Below are 17,687 nucleotides of genomic sequence, written 5' to 3'. Positions count from 1 at the left end.
CCTGTGTGTGCTGCTGAGGGTCCTTGGTGTTCTAGTGCATCTAGAGCTGGTGGGGATGACAGGGTCTTTGCCTGAAACCTTTTATTTTTACGTATTATTTTTATTGACTATTCGTGCTGGAGAACCTCGCAGAATGGGCAGGGTGAGTTAGGGCTGCGGCAGACAACCGCTGGCAGATTTAGTGGTAGTTTGCAATACTACCTCTTGCAGCTCCGCCGCCACACCATAGGACACTGCTGCTTTCCTTCTCCCAGCAGCAGTGCTGGTGCAATCCTGTTGCTAAATTTAGTTAAACAATTTGGGGGTTGAGGACTCACACCAAAAAGTAATCTGGAGCTGGCGAAAGCTCGGGAACAGGAGCAGGATGCACTCCTGTGCCTTGTGAGTTGGGTGGACAGCTGTGATAACAGCGAGTATCTTAAACTACTAAAAAATACTTTAAAGCGTTATGCTGAGCCTGTGAGGACCCTGATGTGCTGGGGACAGAGGCTGCTGGTGTCATTCCTCTTTGCAGCTGTAGCGTGCTCTTCTCTTACTGACCTTGCACGGTGGCTAATGATGGGCTTACAAAATACAGAAGCTTATATTGCTTTCCAGAATTTAAACTACTCCCTGCAAAATTTTTAAATAAAAAAAAAGAGAGTAGAGGGGTGTGGAGGGGCGGAGAGGGGACAGTATTTGGCTCTGTGTCTGCTTTTGGCTAGCTGTCGTAATATGGATGGCTCTCGTGCCCAGGTACAGCCATGTATGCAAGACACTGCCCGTCAGTCCTTGGAGCTTCTCATTTACTGCTCATATTTGACTTGACTTGTTTTGAGGTAGTAGTTTACATTGGGTGAGAACAGACTGTGCTAATAAGGAAAACAGAAAACTCATGTAGGAAGAGCAGCAAAAGAAAGTTATAATATTTTCCTGACAGGTCATTATCCTCTTTACTTCCTCCATCCAGAGTTGTTTTTTTTTTCCTTTGTTGTTTTCTTCAAAATTACTAATATACCTTTAGCTTAATTCTTTCTTTTTATCTTTTCTGGCTTCAAAACCTCCAACACAAATGAAATCATTAATAAAGATCATATTATCTAAGCAGAGTACTGCACACACACGAGTTAATGGGTAGCTGTTACATTATTTGTCTCATGTGAAAAGGTAAACTGTATAGTAATATATTAAGGCTGAAGCTTTAGGAAGGTTCCTGTAACACCATGCTAATTGACAACATACACCCAAGGAGAACTTGGGAAATGCAGATAGTTTTCTAGAATAGTAATTAAAAAAAAAAAGGCCGTTGTTCGTTACTGCTAGAGGCAAAGTTGGAGTACTGTGCAAAGCTAATGGATTTCAATCTCCTCATAAGTTTACAAGTCTTAACCTCTTTCAAACGTGAGAAGTGTAACTGCAGTGGAGTTACCTGGGGAGCTTAAGTGCTTCATCCTCATACTTAAGAGTTATCCAAAACTGTTGAGCCACTGGAATGTTAATTGGCATTGGTATTTTTTAACAGGTACCTATGGTCCCGAGCACTGGGTTACTTCCAGCGAGAAGTGCGGAGGGTCTCACCAGTCTCCCATAGACATCATAGACCATCAGGCCCATGTTGGCGATGAGTATCAAGAACTGCAGCTTGATGGTTTTGACAATGAATCTTCGAACAAGACTTGGATGAAAAACACAGGAAAAACGGGTATGTTCTTTTCTGTTTGTCTCCATAGCCTGCCTGCAGTCAATTAAAAATTCAAGCCATGTTCCACCCTCCTCCTTTTTCATTGTTCTGTTGTTTGGGTTTTGCTGCCTTTTTTTTTTTTAAATATAATTTTCCAGCAGCAGCCACCTATCTCTGCCTCTGCATTCTGTGCAAAGCTAGTTCTGCAGATTGATTTTAAGGGTTTTTTAAAAGGGATTTTTTTTTAGGTTCTCAGTATAAAATAATTCTCTTGGTAGTCCGTTGTTCCTCAGAATAAAAGGCTGTAAAAGAGTTTCAAGGTGTAACCTTGAATTATCAGCTTTGGGAGGCTGTAACATCTAATCTGAAAGAATGCTGAGATGCAAGGCTCAGACTTCTGCAGGAAAGGGGAAGTCTTAGAAATTGAAAGGTTTTAGAGAAGAAAGAGCAATAACTGCTCAGAGTAGTGGGGGCTTATTAATGTGTTTCTGATATGATTATAGAACTGTGTTCTTCACTGAACTGAATCCTCTTCTGCTCTGTCTGTTCTGGCTTTTACAGAAAAAGAACAGTCACAGTACTGCTTATTTTTACCAAAACAGTTCACGGAAAGGTCAAGGTTGATTTATATGCAAAGCCGCATGCATTTGATTACTCTTTAATTCTAAAAATGTAAAAAGCAGAAATTATAAGGCCACCCTCTTCATTTGACAAGGTCAAATATTTTTAGGGAATTGGATTAAACCACTAATTAATTCAATTTTATTTATTGGAAGTATATTTTTATCTTTATTAACATTCGACATGCATCTCTCTAGTGCTTTATGTAACATGTCCCTAGTCAGAGGTCTGCTAGCAAAACCCAGGGCAGGTACCTGCTCCGGAGTTTGCAACACAGCTGTGCACGCAGCGTGACCTCAGATACACCCATGGCTTCCAGCGGACTTTGGATCTGAGCCGCAACCTGGAGTCCAGCAAGCGCTTCAGATCCAGTTCCAGCAATTCAGGATCTTAGCAGGAGCTGAGAGTTATTGCCCCACAGATGAGATGGAGTGACAGGCTGTGATCCTGTTTTCTTTCACTGCAAAGCGAATCCAGTTAACACAAACCACCACCAAGCATACCTTGGGTTTTTGATGCATTACTGAGGGTTTTTTCCAGCTTCACTAAGAAATGCTCCTGTTTGCTTTGAAATCCTGACTTTGTTGCCCTTTGCCTGAACCTCATGTTGCTACAAGGTTGAATGATATGGAAATTTGGTGCTTAATTAATCTATTCATGTTATGCACCCTGCCCTTTTGGTCACAGACGGGTGTTTGTAGTAACCAGCAATAAATGTAATTAGAAATACCACGAAAAAGTGATGGTGCTGTGCCCCTAAGAAAGATGCTAATGCTATACTGTATGTGTAATAGGAGCACATTGCTGCACGTATAATAGGAAACCATGTTGAACCAAAACGTGCCAGCAAGTTCTCCAGTCTCCTCGCAGTCGGCAATGAACGCTGTAGCCTCAGTCTTCTCTGCTGGGTGATTTTAGCACTGCTGCTATATTTGATTTCCTCACCCATTGGGGTATGGATTTTTGCTGACAAGTTATTGCTTCGCAGAGCAACAGTAACTGTCACTTTTCTTGGTAACTTACGGCCTTTTACTGGTAACGTGAAGACTCTTTTTGCCTTGCTGTCATCCTTGATTTCTTCTGCTGAGCTCTTAACTCCTCCCTTATTTTATCAAGTCCCATTCCTTTTCTTGGTTTTCTGACCTTTTGAAGAAACTTGCCTGGGATTAATTTTTAAGGTGGTAAGTGGTAGAGCAGCAAACCAAGTAGGATGTTTTGGCTTGTGGGTAGAACATAGGGGCAGGTTGTGCCATAAATTGTGATGCATTTTGGCAGCAGAGTCTTGGAGCAGATGGCCACATGAGACCTTCATATTGCAGACTGACAGAGACAGTAAACTAAATATCTGTTTAAGCAATGGTGACGGATGTAGAAGGCATTTCTCAGCGCTTAATGACTGGTTAAAAGAGACAGGGGTCTGAGGAAAAGCCAAAGGCCTTTAACCTTGATGCTCATTAACTGGCAGGAAATGTGTTACTTGGGTTATTGTTATTGCCATTGCACCTAGTAATTTTTTTTTAGGATAGAACAATTAGTTATTTTTATGCTCTGAAATGCTAAAAGGTAAAGAGGTTATTGCTCTTTAGATTTGTTGTGCTCTTTCTTGGTTTTTTCCCCCCCTGTATCAGGTAAAGGGCAGACAATGTACAGAAAACAGCGTTTCATTCAGAAAATGGAAATGGATTCATTAAGCCCCTGTCCTGACTAGAAATGCTTTTGTGCATGATTACACTGGCAAAGGCACTAATGTGGGTTCGATTTCATCACCTGGTTCCCAAGTGGTAAAGATCACTTGGAGAGTATAAGCACATTTCATAGTTGTATTTGCATTAGTTGTTTTCATTTGTGCCACCTTATAATTAAGTGTTAGCTGGTGTCACCCGGGCCCGAGGCTGACAAGGCTTCTTCGAGCCCGACCTGCCCTGTGGGAAGAGCGCCCGTGGGAGCAGCACCCTCGCCAGCATTACACAGACATTGCCGCTTTACCCCTTTTTAGGTCACTGAGAACTCTAAGAAGTCCTTCCCCTTAGAGAAACCTACTAAAATTTCTGCCAGAGATGTGGTTTTAAGTACTTTTCCTACGTGATGTCCATCACTCTGGCTGGTCCTGACCATCAGAGCTGCTCTGCTAAGGCAGGGGAAGAGCTGCTTTGTATCCAGGTTTCTTTTTGCTCTCACGAGGGCGATGGGCATACAGCTCCAGCCCTGATCCTGCAAATGGCATCAGGCAACTGTGATCCTGGAGGCTGTGCACCACCTCCTTTGGTTTTGTAATCTCAGTTATATAGTATTTTAAATTGGTGGGCTTTGGGGCTTGATTCCTTGCTGTGCGCTCTACAGAAATCATTGGATAAAAGCAGTGGCTCCTGAAGCCCAGTAAGGTGATTCCAGTCCTGAATACTAGAGATCACACGGAAGGGAGGGAAGGCCCAGATCACTGGCAATAAGGGGATGCTGCTAAGATAGGAAGGTGATGGGAACATGTGTCGTACAGCTCAGCAGTGTAAGAAATACTGTAAAATTAACAATTAGATGAACATTTCAGATTGTACATCCTCCTAATTATCCTTTTAATTATTCATCTAAAACAAGTAAAATGACCCCTGACAGAGCCATAAATGATTTAGGAACTATCAAATATTTATTAGATGCAACTGAATCCCCACAGAGGTTTTTAACAGATGCACACAAATCTGCTTTCCTGTATTCCTCATCTCCTACGATTTTATCTATGGAATCTATAACCAACTGAGTGAGATTTTCAGTATTTAAAATACTGCTGAGCTCATTGAGAATTTTTTAAGGGAGGAAGAGAGCAGTGGTGCTTTCAGTCACTTGTGTTTCACAACGGGGTGTAAAAAGACAGTGACCGCCAGTAGTACCCTGGCTGACACAGGCAGTATCCTATAGCCAGTCCTGCACCACCCGTCTTCCTACACAAACACTTTGATGCAAAGGGAGTGCCAAAAGAACCAGAAGTCGTGGAAGAAAATAGCCCCATGATGTCGCTGGCACAACTCAGAAACATCTGAACAGCTCATGCAATTTAATAATCAGATGGTTTTAACATAAACAACTTAAAGTTGACATGTGTCTAAATTGTACAATTGCACCTGAGATGAGGCTGCTGTAGCCAACTGTCTGTACTCACGGGAGGGCAGCCCTGGTGCGGCAGAAAGCCTAGCCTGCAGCAAAGCCTGCCACTGATTCACCAACAGAGCAATAGCTTTTATTTCACAACTAGCTTTTTTGTTTTTTCAGCAGTGAATAAAAGCCTCCCTCTTACATAATAAAATTGGATTTATATTAATGTTCCCGTTGTGATGACACAGTTGGCTTGAGAACACAGAGAAATCCTTGTGGGTTATGCTATTCCCATTAAAAAAAAAAATTAAAAAAAAAAAAAAATCCAAAAAACCAACCCAAAAACTTTAATCACACGATTCTGGGCACAGCAAGCAGTGGTCTGCAATGGCTTTTACAAGAACAAAATTCTAATTTTAGTTCTGTTTTTAAGCAACAGTTTTGTAAAGGATGAGAAGACAGGATTTTGTAGGGAGTAATTTTTAGGAATCGTGTATTAAAAAGGGGAGATGCTAGAAAGGCAGGTGGTCTTGTAGTGAGAGCAGCAGACAGGAATTTTTTGAAAGCTGGATTGAGTTCTTGGTTGGACCACAGACCTCCCCTGTAACATGTACCAGCTTCCACCATATGATTTTGCCCTCTATTTGGACCTACAGCTTTTATTGTTACATAAAATACAAAGGCTTTTGGGAATGAAAAGAAAATACAAAGAAGATCCTTTTGACCCTTATTGAGTCACGTAATAATAATGTCAGAGTTACTGTAATAAAACCCAGCTCTTACGGAGGACATCTCATGAGTGGGCCTCAAAAACATTATTGTCACTATCCCCATTTTACAGAAAGGAGGAGCAGGGAGGCTGAGGGAAGTACCCGCCACGTCCAGCAGTAGAGGTGGGACAGGGCACAGGGGTTTCCCGCCCCCCAACAAAATAGAGGAAATCCAACAAACAGAGGATCCATTCTTTTCCTAACTTGTGATCTACAGACCTTCTATGGTTTGTAAAGCCAAGGAACGTGGTCAGCCATTACTCTCTGGAACCACATTAAACAGGTTTTGATGGAGTTTGCCGTTTAAATTTTAATTAAAGTCCAATAAGGAGGGCAAAAAGTCCTTGAGAAATTTGGACTTTGGGATTTTCTGTAGTCTATGTAACTTCATAATCACTTCCATAATTAGCTGGCATTACTTGTAGACTTTTTTTTTTTTAACCAATCCCTATAAAGAGGAAAACGATGACCCAACATTTTACTTGCATTAGAATAAGTATTCTAATATAATGAGCAAAAACTGTAAATGCTTCAGAAAAACTGTGCTAAGAACATCTTTCTCCTTGTTCTGTGTGTGCAGTTGCTATCCTGCTGAAGGATGATTATTTTGTCAGTGGTGCCGGGTTGCCAGGCAGATTCAAGGCAGAGAAAGTGGAGTTTCACTGGGGTCAAAGCAACGGATCAGCTGGCTCTGAGCACAGCATCAATGGCAAGAGGTTCCCCGTTGAGGTGAGTGGAAAGATATGCACTTATGTTCTCGAAAAAAATAAAATCGGAATGTATTGCTGTAGTTTGAGACGACTGTGAAATAGGGCAACGTTTCCTTCAGTGAACATATCACTTTCAAGGCCCTTCCGGCCCTCGCAGCACTCTATCTATCATCTCTTATGTGCTTTTGCAATGTCAGCTCTGAGCTCTGCTTTGCGAGCGTTGCCAGCTCTCATGTCCCATGGGTTAAGTTGCAAACAGCCACTTTTCTCGTTTCTCCCATAAGCTTTTCATGTGTGGGAGGATCTCCTTGCAAATATCCGCAAAGTGACCTCATTGTCCTCCAAATCTTTTCTTTCCCATGATGCTTACAAACAAATAGCAGCGATTTGGGAGCTGTCATGCTGAGACCGCTGTCTGTCCTCGGTATTGCTTCCTTGCACACGTACGGCCCTCTCTCTACCTGTGTTCAGCTGCGGTCCCTTGCCTTGTACTAACAGGACGTCTGCATAGATCTGTGCAAATAGCTGTGCGTTTGCTCTGCCTGTGCAGGAGCCAGCTGGACGCGAGCCAGCCCCGCTCTGCCAGCCGCCCAGCTATCATAGCGGAGCGCTGTGCCGCAGCAGGAGCAAGGTATCGGCTCAGGCACAGCACCCTGCGAATGCGGCTGTGTTCAGAGCACGGGGCTGGGCGACTGTCTGCAGCTGATCGCAAGGACGCGCCTTTAGACGGCGGGGAGGGTCCCAGCGCCGTGGGCTGCCGTGCAGCCCGGTGCGGTTGGATCTTGGCTTGCGACTGGTAGTCCTAGGTCACTCTGTCGTCAGTGCGCTGTTTTCTGTGTCAATAGAGATTGTTGATACTTTTCACTTTATATTCAAGGTTTTGCATGATGAGGTAAAACAGATGTTATCTGGGATTACCTTTGCCTGCCAGTAAGCAGATAAGCACTTTCAGAGCGTGGCAAGTGGACGTGAGCAAGTTGAGGGGAGCTGTGCTTGCCCAGAAAGCTCACGTGTGGGGAGAAATGGTTGTCTTGTGAGCTGGGTCTTGCAAGAACTTGATTCAATTCCCAGCTTGCCATTATTCGTCACACGTGGCTTTAGCCAAGTCACTTTTTCAGGAGGTGGGAAAGGGCTTCCAAAGCACAAAGGGAGGTTGTAATAGACTCTGGTGCATGACCAAAACCTCCAACAGCCCCATCACATGAGAATTGGAAGCCATTTTTCATCTCCCAATTCTGAACCTTGTACGTTGGATGTTCTGTGAGGCAGAGATTTTTTTATTTTCTTACTTTTTAACGAGCTTTTCCAACGCCTTCTGGTTTGATGTAGCTGTGATTTCTTACAAGGGGCCACCCCTGAAAACACGGAGCAAAGGCCCACACGTCTTGCTGCCCTGTCTGTCTCAGTTGGCAATACTGATAATTGTAACCCTATTTTTGGGTGGCAGAAGGAGCACTTGGGAAGTCCACAGAGCCAGTCAACTCCTCTCTTGAAATTTCAGGGAGTAGAGATGGTAAAGGAGCCTGGGCCTTCTTGTTTGTGTCAGAAATAGTATTTCCACATCAGAAACCCTTTCTTATGATGTCAAGGCTATTTGATGCTAGCTTGATGAATGGAAGCTATTTAGAAAAAAGCAAATTCCCAAGAAATAATTTTCCTTTGGTTTAAATATTCTTCATTTTCTTTTCAATTGGTTGGAATACTAATTTCTTCTACTTTAAAATTGAAAACAAAAAAAAAAAAGGAGGCTGCCTTTCTGAATTTAAGTCACTTGTTTATGAATGCTGTGCAAAATAAATTGCTGTATCAGATAGGTTTAGTGTTAATCCTAATAATGAATAAGCAATTTTCCAAGTGATTTGTATTCATTGCAATGACATGAACCTCTGTTCTCTGGCCTTCCTGGGTATGATGGCATTAGCAGAATTCTCACAGCCTTTCCTTTACTATTTTTTAAAGGAAGAGCAGTTTCCAAACCAAGCCGTTCCCTGTTGTGATGCTATCTACCTCCTGCCCAAAATTTCCAAATTTCAATCGTGCTGAAAAGGATTTTCATGGGTGGATTTTGAAGGGTCCAGCCAGGTCTAAGGTGATGAAACTGAGTCCTTCTTGCCGATACATGTAAAAATAATCCTCACAGTTGGGATTAGACCTCTCAAACAGTAACTGTACATGTATGCATGGTGGAGCTTTTAATTTGTAATGCTAATTGTAGTTCAGCTTGCAACTGTCTGATGCAACCCTAATTGCCTGATGCTGGGAGGTCTGTGCCGGAAATACTGTACTTCATTTGAGAAGTGGCATTTCTAGGAAGGCTGTAGAAAGGGAGAACCAAAATCCTATCCTACAGAAAGCAAAGCCCAAATCATTCCTTTTATTCTGAGCCCGTGGACATAGGTAAAGCTTTCAAGGAGCGCACAGGTATTGGCATTCCAGGTCTGCAGCAGTTACAGTGGTGATGCAGCTGAAAGGAAACATTTTCTGAGTCTAATTGTGCAACCAGATATGGACTATGCAAAACCCATTAGTTCCAAAGCACATCCCAAGGGAACGCAGATAGATCAGCTTCATCCATAGACTGTGCTCTGTGCACATAAGTTTAGATGTTTTTTTCCTCTGGGAAACAAAGTGCTTGCTGGTAGTCTTTTTTCTTGAAGAGGATGCAGAAACTAATTAGAAATGTCAGATATAATACAGAACATTATTGTTTGACCATGTTGTTTGGTTTTTATTATTACAACTAATGTGTCAGATGGTAAGGCTGTCTACGTTAATTGGTTTCCTTCATTGAAGCCCATCTGGATCATATTTTTTTGTGATTTATATGTTAAATTAGTTGGTAAGATATATGAGAACATCCTTTTGTTTCCTGCTTTAAAGGCATGTTGGATCAAAGGCGTATTATCTTGCAGTACTTTTATGCATATGTAGCATATTGTGATTCCTTTTCAAACCATGGCATATGTAATGGTATTCTTTCATTATGTGGTCTTGATTGCTTATTTATTGATTAGATTTTCCTTAGTGATACTTGAGCCTTATGAAGCCCTTATGAGCTTGGCTGTCTCTGAAGTAGCATTCGTGAACAGAGATGTCCACGTGCTTCAAACTTTCATCCACAGCCAGGTTCCAGTTTGATACCAGGCCTGGTCAGCATTGGCCTTGAAGTTTCTTTTTCCCTCCTTCTTGCCATTTTAGCACCATCATCTGGGTGAGGCCAGGAGCTAGTGCTGCGATGCTGAAGATTAAAGCGATACCATTAGCGTATTGCTGTGCGAGTGGAGCGCGAATCCTAATGAGGACGTGGGCTCTGTGCCAGTTTAGAAAAAGTCTCTCTCCGTTTTTCTTCAAGTTAAGAAAAGTTTTTGACATTGCATTCTCTAAATTTTAATGAATTGCTGACTCCTTTGTATTTTGTTATTGTTATTCTCCTCTATAATTACTCAGGTTTTTCTTTTTCTTTCTGAAGTCGAAGCAGTGTAAGTGAACATGCAAACGCTAGAAACCATTTAAATGGCGAAGTGACAAAATTAAAATAAAGATGATGAGCTTCCCTCAGGCCAGGAGAGAACCCAGGTTCCCCTCATTAGAGCCAAGAGGAGTAATTGCAGCTCTTTAATCTCCAGTGTCACCGCACCGGTTACCAGCCCTGCCTGCGCAGAGCTTGCGGCAGGCAGGGCACGCCATGCGGGCTGCCTGCTAGGAGGGAAACCCAGCGCTTAATATTTCATAGGCAAGCAAACAGCTGACGTGGCAGTGCTGTGCTGTGCTGGCGGAGTTCGGTACCGCTGTCCCAGCATAACTGTGGTTTTTTTGAGCTGCTTCGTACTCATTTTTATGCAAAATGCTGATTATTTCTGTGAAGAGCAGAAATCAGAAGAGTGATTTTAATCATGACTGTGTTAATTTGATGTGAGCTTTGGCTGTTTATGAGCTTTCTCTTTAATGGCGCTAATTGTCAGTTATAATGTGAACACCATTATACAGTAATATACAGTAATTTATTTAGTAAATGAGAATCTTATTCCAAGGACCATACTGCAATATGCCATAGAGACCTCATCCCTTTAATCTTACATGAACAAACTTGCACTCTCTAGGCCAAATTGGTAATAGGAACATCAACTTGGCTTCTGAAATAGCAATGTGATTTCATACCCACAAGTGCCAACATGCATGTTTTTGGAGATCTCGAGTTCTTCTCCATTTAAAAAAAAAAAAAAAAATCTAAAAAAACCCCCCAACAAAACCCCACAAACCATCCCGGCAGAAAATGAAGAGCTAACACCCTTTCATGTTGATTAACGAGCTTTAACGTTATGTTGATAGATTCATTTTACTAAATTACTATTACAAAACAATCATTTGCATTAACAATTCTTTCTCTTCTTTAAGCGTGTTTCTTAGAAGACTTTCCAGGTTCTAATGGTGTCTTTGTTCTTGCTGCTACTTTGATTTTCTTCCTTTTCCCTTTGAATATACATATGAACTTCAGCGTGGTCTAGATCTACAGCGAGTTGCTCTAATTTGAATGCTCAGATCTCCTTGCCAAAGTTTATCACTGTGTGCTATCCTACCTCTCATTATATCACTTAAATTCTGGTGTTTTATATTATCACAGGCAGAAGACAATCAATGTCATTAATGTAGATGAAATGTGTGGTAGTCAGTGCACAAAAACCTTTACTACAGGGAATAAACTGAGACTAGTCAATGTTTTTTTGTTTTATCCTGAATGTTAAGAGTTTCTATCGCACCTGGAGTTATCTACAGTATGTGTCCAGCCTTTTGTCCACCTGTGGATGGCAGGGGATATTTACTTTTTAATGTTAGAATCGGGGCCTTTTCTGTTCTTTCGTTTTACTCTTGGTGCATTTGTAAGTCTGTTTAGATTTGTGCAAGCTTTTTGACATTAAAAAGGAGCGTATCACAGTATGTTTTCTTGATATACAGGAGAGAACCAACACCCTATGTTGCTGTGTTGCAGCTGGGTTTATTATTTCTGGCATCCAGCATATCTGGTAATTGTAATTTTGCAAAGATCTCTGGTGTTGGCTTCAAGCACAAGTAAAGACTAATTGTGAAACAGGGAGCCAGCATTGGTTTTATTTCCTTATATTTCGTTTACTAGTTGCTCTTCAAATTTCCTTGCCTCCATCTGGCAGGATGTAGCAAAGTAGAAGTCAATAAATGATGGAGGGACCTAAAGAGGACCGTTGGGAATATATCACAGTGAGAGACTTCGACTGTCTGAAGTAATTTTACTGTAATACTCTCTCCAAGGACCAAATCCACACTTATAGGGGGGTACTTAGAGCTCCCAGTGACTTTGATGGGAGATATGCTGGTGAAACTCTGAGTGAGGATTTGGCTCCATACTCATGCTGTCTGTGCTGTAGAGCGTCCGGGGAATTTAGCATGCACTGCTTATTCCATCTACATCTCTTACAGCACCCCTGACTTAATCATTCAGACATGGAGATGGCTTGGGGATTTTCACATTTAATTATTATTTTCTTTTTTTTTTCAAACTGACACTTAGCACATTTTTTTCGGTCTGTTTTCTCGCAGTCTTCTCTCTCCCCTTTCCCCACAGTCTTTGGGGGTCCAGATAGCCATAAAATACTCTAAAAGTACAAGATGCTAAAAAGCCAAAATTGCTGCTCTGTCTTATCTCCAGTAAAGTAAGATTTTACTCCAGGAGTTTCCAGACTTTACTCCTCTTTGCTCTTCACCGCTTTTAAAACTTGTTCAGGCTTCTCATCGTCAGGAAATCAGTGTGTCATAATTTTAAAACATAAAATGGATGGACACATTGAGCACATGGCTCAATATGAGTTTCATCATGTTGCACTGTAAAGACCATGAGCAGTGCAAGTTAAACATCATCCTATAACTGTCTGGTTTACTGTTTTATTTTTCTTAGAGTAGCTGATGCACTGTCTCCTCACAGTTGTCTTTAGTGCCTCCCGTATACTGACAGGAGAATCAGTTGAGACTTTAATTAATGACTTTATTGCAATCAAGGTTCCATTTTAGTGCAGAATGCTTCATCTTGTAGTAGTGAAATATTTAGTCTCCATCTGGCTGATCTTTTCTGTGAATGCCCCGTGATAATTAAGAAGAAACATGAGAGGATGGTCTGAAATTAAAATATGTTTAGTGGAAGGGTTAGCGTATCTTGGGACTGTTCGTGTAGAGACCCAGACAAAATTTAGGGATGTAACAGCAGTTTGGTTTTATGGCAGCATCTTCCTGCTGCCTGCCAGGCCTCAGTAATTTCTAGAGTGAGTTGCAAACGTTACAATGCATCCAGAGTTTTATTTTGAAATAACTATCCAGTAACATGAACCAGATATAACTCTTTTCATGTTGGCTGGGAATGTCCTGCTTTCCCCAAAGGATTTCCACTGTCTTGTTGAAAAGGTCGGAGGCAGTAGCACTACACTGCAATTACAGTATGGTAATGATGAGCTAAGAGTTGTACATTCCTCTTAACCTAAATCCCTGATTTTCTACATGATTAATTGGAATCTGGAAAGACTGACAAGGAGAAGGAGGATCAGATGGGGTGAAAACAAGAGATAAGAGGCTGACAGCCAGCTCTTGTTGTAAAGGAGAGTTATTTTGAATAGGAGAAAAAAAATCAATACAAAGGTTGGAGAATTTGACAGAGTTATAAGAGCTACTTTAATGAAAGGTAGCAGATTCAATAGGATTGTTACTTGAAATGTGGGATTGTCTGAGTTAGAAAAATGGGACTGTCTCTCCCCAGCTGTAAAGGTGAGCCTTACGTGCTGAGCTTACTGGGTACTTAGGGCACTGGATTTACTGGCATTCACTCTGGGCACACAGTGTGGCAAGAAAAGGGAAAAAACTATGTATGAGAGCTTGCTAAGTTCTGTTCTTCTTCAATAGTTACTTGATTATGGGAGGAGAAGGAAGAGGACAGCAGGCGATAGCTATTTCTGCTGCTTCACCATGTTAGGTAGCTAGCATGTTAGAGTATCTGGCAGGCTTCTGCAAGGTAAAGTGTTTCATTATGAGGAGGTGACTTCATTTGGCCGTAGCTGTAAGGAGCAGGCTAGGCCTTTGATAGACTCCAAGGGACATTTAGTAGGAGCTCTCTTCTGAGATGTCCATGTCAGCCTCCTTCCTCCAGCAGTAAGGGTGAGAGGTGAGCGCAGATAGGGAGGCTGTGTGTGGAGGCTTTCTAACCCAGGTTAGAAGCGAGGTGAGGAGTCAACTGAACCTCAGCATCCCTCTGTGCAAATACGTCTTGGACAGAAGCACCACTTCGCTTAGTATGGCTAGATATGGGGGCTTCAGTAACACTGCGGAAAGAAACTTGCTCCTGCAGCTATTAGAGGGCTATTTTATTGCTCTCAGTGGAAATGGCCACCTCAGTCTTAAACAGGGAGACAAGTTTTCCAAAATTGCTCATAGATTTTTAAGTTTGGGAACTTAGATGCAGGAACGCAATTTTTTCAGAGTCAAATGCACAGCCATGAAGTGCATGAGGCTTACAGAGAGGTGAGCTGCAGGTCAGTCAAGCGTCCCTGGGCTGTGGGCTCTGAGCACGTGTACGCGTGCACCGAGTGTGCAGGTCGGGTGTGTTTGCATGCCATACTGTGCCAGGTCGGCTGTACACAAAGGTCCTGGGATGTTGGTTAAAAACACATGAAGTCTGATAAGTGCTCAGCACTGCTTCTTTTCGTAAGGCAAGTCTAACAGTCCTGGGACTTTGGGACGTCTTCCCCTGGAGATGTATGACCCTTCGTAGTTATTCCAATAGGCCCCCTGGAAATAACAAGGATAGATAACATTGGGGGGGGGGGGGGGGGGAACATTGCACAGATGGGTTAAGAAGGGATAATGTTTCCTTGGCACACAAAAAATCAAAACCTTAATGTGGTTAATGGGCTTGTTGGTAGCTTGTCGGCCAGTATTTCCTATGGAAGTCATTTCACTGGGTCTCAAACAGTGGGAATAGATTTCACCAATGTTAATCATGATTTAAGGCAGCAAGCAGGAAATTATCTAAATTGTCTATTATATTGGTGCTTTACTGATTGCTTTTTTTTTATTTCTGAAGAATTCTAAACAGTTGCTATAATTTCATGCCAAGAGAATAAATTACGTCAGACATGTTTTTCACAGTTAGAAAACTCGGTACATTTATTCAGGTTTTACTTTTTTTTTTTTCTTCTGTTTTATCACATGTTAAAGAACTGTTTTCTAAGGGATGATGACCAAAAGCTTGTGTAAACTAGAAAGGAACATGCATCTTGCTGTCTAGTTATTCATGTGTCCAAAAAGGTTTTCATTAAAATTGATTTTATAATGCGGGTCACCGCAAGGCTTTTTAATTCTAGGGGGAGACAGGCTGTGAAATGCATTCACTGCGGACTGTGCTGATCAGTAGTATCATATTTACGTTCCTGCCCTCCCACCTGAATCCCTCTGCTGTCTCTTATATTGAGTTTAAAAGCTCTTTGGGACAAAGCGTGTCTCTTTGCTGGGTTTGTGCAGCACCTGCCCCAGTGGAATTCCCGCTCTGGGATACAGCAATGCTGCTGCTACTGCTATAACAACAGGCTTTGCAGGGATGAATTGCTTTGTTTTTTCTATGATAAAGCTTCACATGATGCAAGAGATCAGGCAGCAATGTAAGTGTAGTCCCTGTTATTTCCCCGGTTCATGGGCATTGTACTTCCAGACAGGATGGGAAGGTTAACTAAAGCTGAAAAAGGATCTAAAACACAGCAAGAGTTTACTGTCTGGTAGAAATGAAATAACAATCAAGTGGTTGAAAATGAGAAAAAAAGGTATGTGTTTGCTCATGCTTTGAGACACACAGCACTCATCTTTCTGTAAAGAAAAAACTATTTGGGGAAAACAGTCGTATCCCTGAATACATGAGTGTCCTTGCTCCCTATTTGTCTACCCAGCTTAATAAGAAGAATTCTGTATTCTCTAATTAGTTGGGCTTTTCAGCACATGCCTCGAAAGGCCAATAATGTCCTTTTCTATCACCATCCCATCTAGGCTGGCTGTCCTCAGAGGGGGCTTTCCTTTATCCTCCGGGTTCAGAGAGGAGGCAAAGCGGGCTCGTATTTCCAGGAAATCACAGCCCCTTCTGTTTCCTGCCTGCAGCTGCTTCCAGCGCGCTCACTGCCTGGGCAGGAAAGCCTTTGTTATCGTATCCCTCAAAGAGGGCTTGGGTATCGTTGTCCATTGACCATTCAGGAGGTTTTTTTAATAAAACATAGCTCCTGATCTACACATGTGTAAGAAATACAAATTTTGGCTTCCCACCAGAATTAGAAATAGCGTTACCAGGTGGGAAAGAGCTTTTCCCCCTGCAGTGGGCTAACAGTTTGTTAATAGTTTATTCAAGCACAGAAAATGGCACCTGGTCTAACAAAAGAGCGTTAGTTTCTCCAGAGGGGACTGTTAATTGTCCAGGAAAAGAAGATTGAAAGTGTGTCCCTAATAAGTTATGGATGAATCATTCTTCTCTGGGACTGGGGGCAAATTTGATTCTTGAACAGATTCTCAGACACCAAATAAAGGCTGGGGAGGCAACCTCGCTCACCCCAGGTGGCGAGTGTAACTTGAGAATTAAAAACATGCATTAGCACAAGATCTATCACACATTTGTTATGGAAGGGAGAGAGATCTCTGGGATTTGATCATGCCAGGAATGGATTACATTTCTTGAATTTTGTCATTTTTGTCTTTATAAAGCTTTTAACTACATTCTCTGTTTTGAAGTTCATGCCTGCAACACTGCTTGTGTTTGCTCTTTACCTTAACCAGATTGCTGTAAGGGTGATTTTAGTTGATTTTTATTCCTACATCAAGAGCTTCCATTCCTTCAGGGCGGTAGTGCCTACAACTAAGATAACAAATTCAGTGCTCAGTGCCTGCATGCAGCCCTCAAGGGTTTTCAGAGAGTAGCAGATTTTACTTTTTAAAACGCAAAACTGCCCACAGATAAGTAGCCAAAATTACAACATTCATTCGAAAAGAGGAGGAAGCCTCTTTTCTTTAGTTTCTCATCACCCTTGGTTGAGCAGGAAATTCTAGTCTCCTTTCTCTGAGGTCTAGGTCCTCTTAGGGCAGGCTAGTGCTCTTGAGGAGAAGGTGGCTTTGCTGAGAGTTGAGTGACACATTTAATCTTGTGGTGGCACGTACCAGGCAGGACCATAATATCCCTTAAGAAAAAGAAATGTCATTACATCCAGTTCAAAATAGGACATTGGAGATAACGGGAAGGTTTTAAAAAAGATTCATTTGAAATTCTTTGCTTGAGAGGTCTCATTCTGTTTGGGAGGCAGGAATGTGAGCGCTCACTTAATGAGCTGCATTCAAAAGATGAAATTTCAAGAGAGTAAAAGTAAAACCCATTATTTCCTGAACATAAATGGAGTCACCCAGCCTCAAATCCATAGTCGTGTTTTTCTCCTCAACCTCATCTAATATTCCCCTTGCTCCCCATTTAACTAGGAAAAATTTTAGGGGCCTTTGCCTCCAGGAAATACCCAAAGTAGATACCTTCAATCATATCAGTCACTGATGTTGAACCACATGCTGTTTACTAAGTAATGCTGAAAGCTACATGCTGTTGTTGCTGGCATACCATTTATGAAAGGCCTGTTAGCCCTCCCACTGAACCATATGGTGATTTATCAGACAGTTTAGTAGTAGCAAGACCAAGACCCAAAGTGGTCAAAACTAAAAATGGATATTCCTTATGTTGCCTCTGATAAAATGTTCCCGTTCCTATTCCCTTTGTACAGGGGATGTGCGTGCTGAGCTGCGTGTCCCCTTACCGGG

The 17,687-nt window shown here is 42.0% G+C and overlaps 1 protein-coding gene across 1 annotated transcript in view; it reads left to right on the top strand.

Moving 5' to 3' along the window:
* PTPRG (protein tyrosine phosphatase receptor type G) overlaps positions 1 to 17,687 on the top strand; it is a 417,185-nt gene that overhangs the window by 219,710 nt on the left and 179,788 nt on the right. The window contains exons 4-5 of the mRNA XM_072876458.1: positions 1,502 to 1,681; positions 6,716 to 6,864. Coding sequence (XP_072732559.1) covers positions 1,502 to 1,681; positions 6,716 to 6,864 — 329 coding nt within the window. The remainder of the gene's footprint in view (positions 1 to 1,501; positions 1,682 to 6,715; positions 6,865 to 17,687) is intronic.

This window comes from Ciconia boyciana, chromosome 11 (genome assembly GCF_034638445.1).
Source record: "Ciconia boyciana chromosome 11, ASM3463844v1, whole genome shotgun sequence".
Lineage (NCBI taxonomy): Eukaryota > Metazoa > Chordata > Aves > Ciconiiformes > Ciconiidae > Ciconia > Ciconia boyciana.
This window is presented reverse-complemented; position numbering and strand designations above follow the sequence as displayed.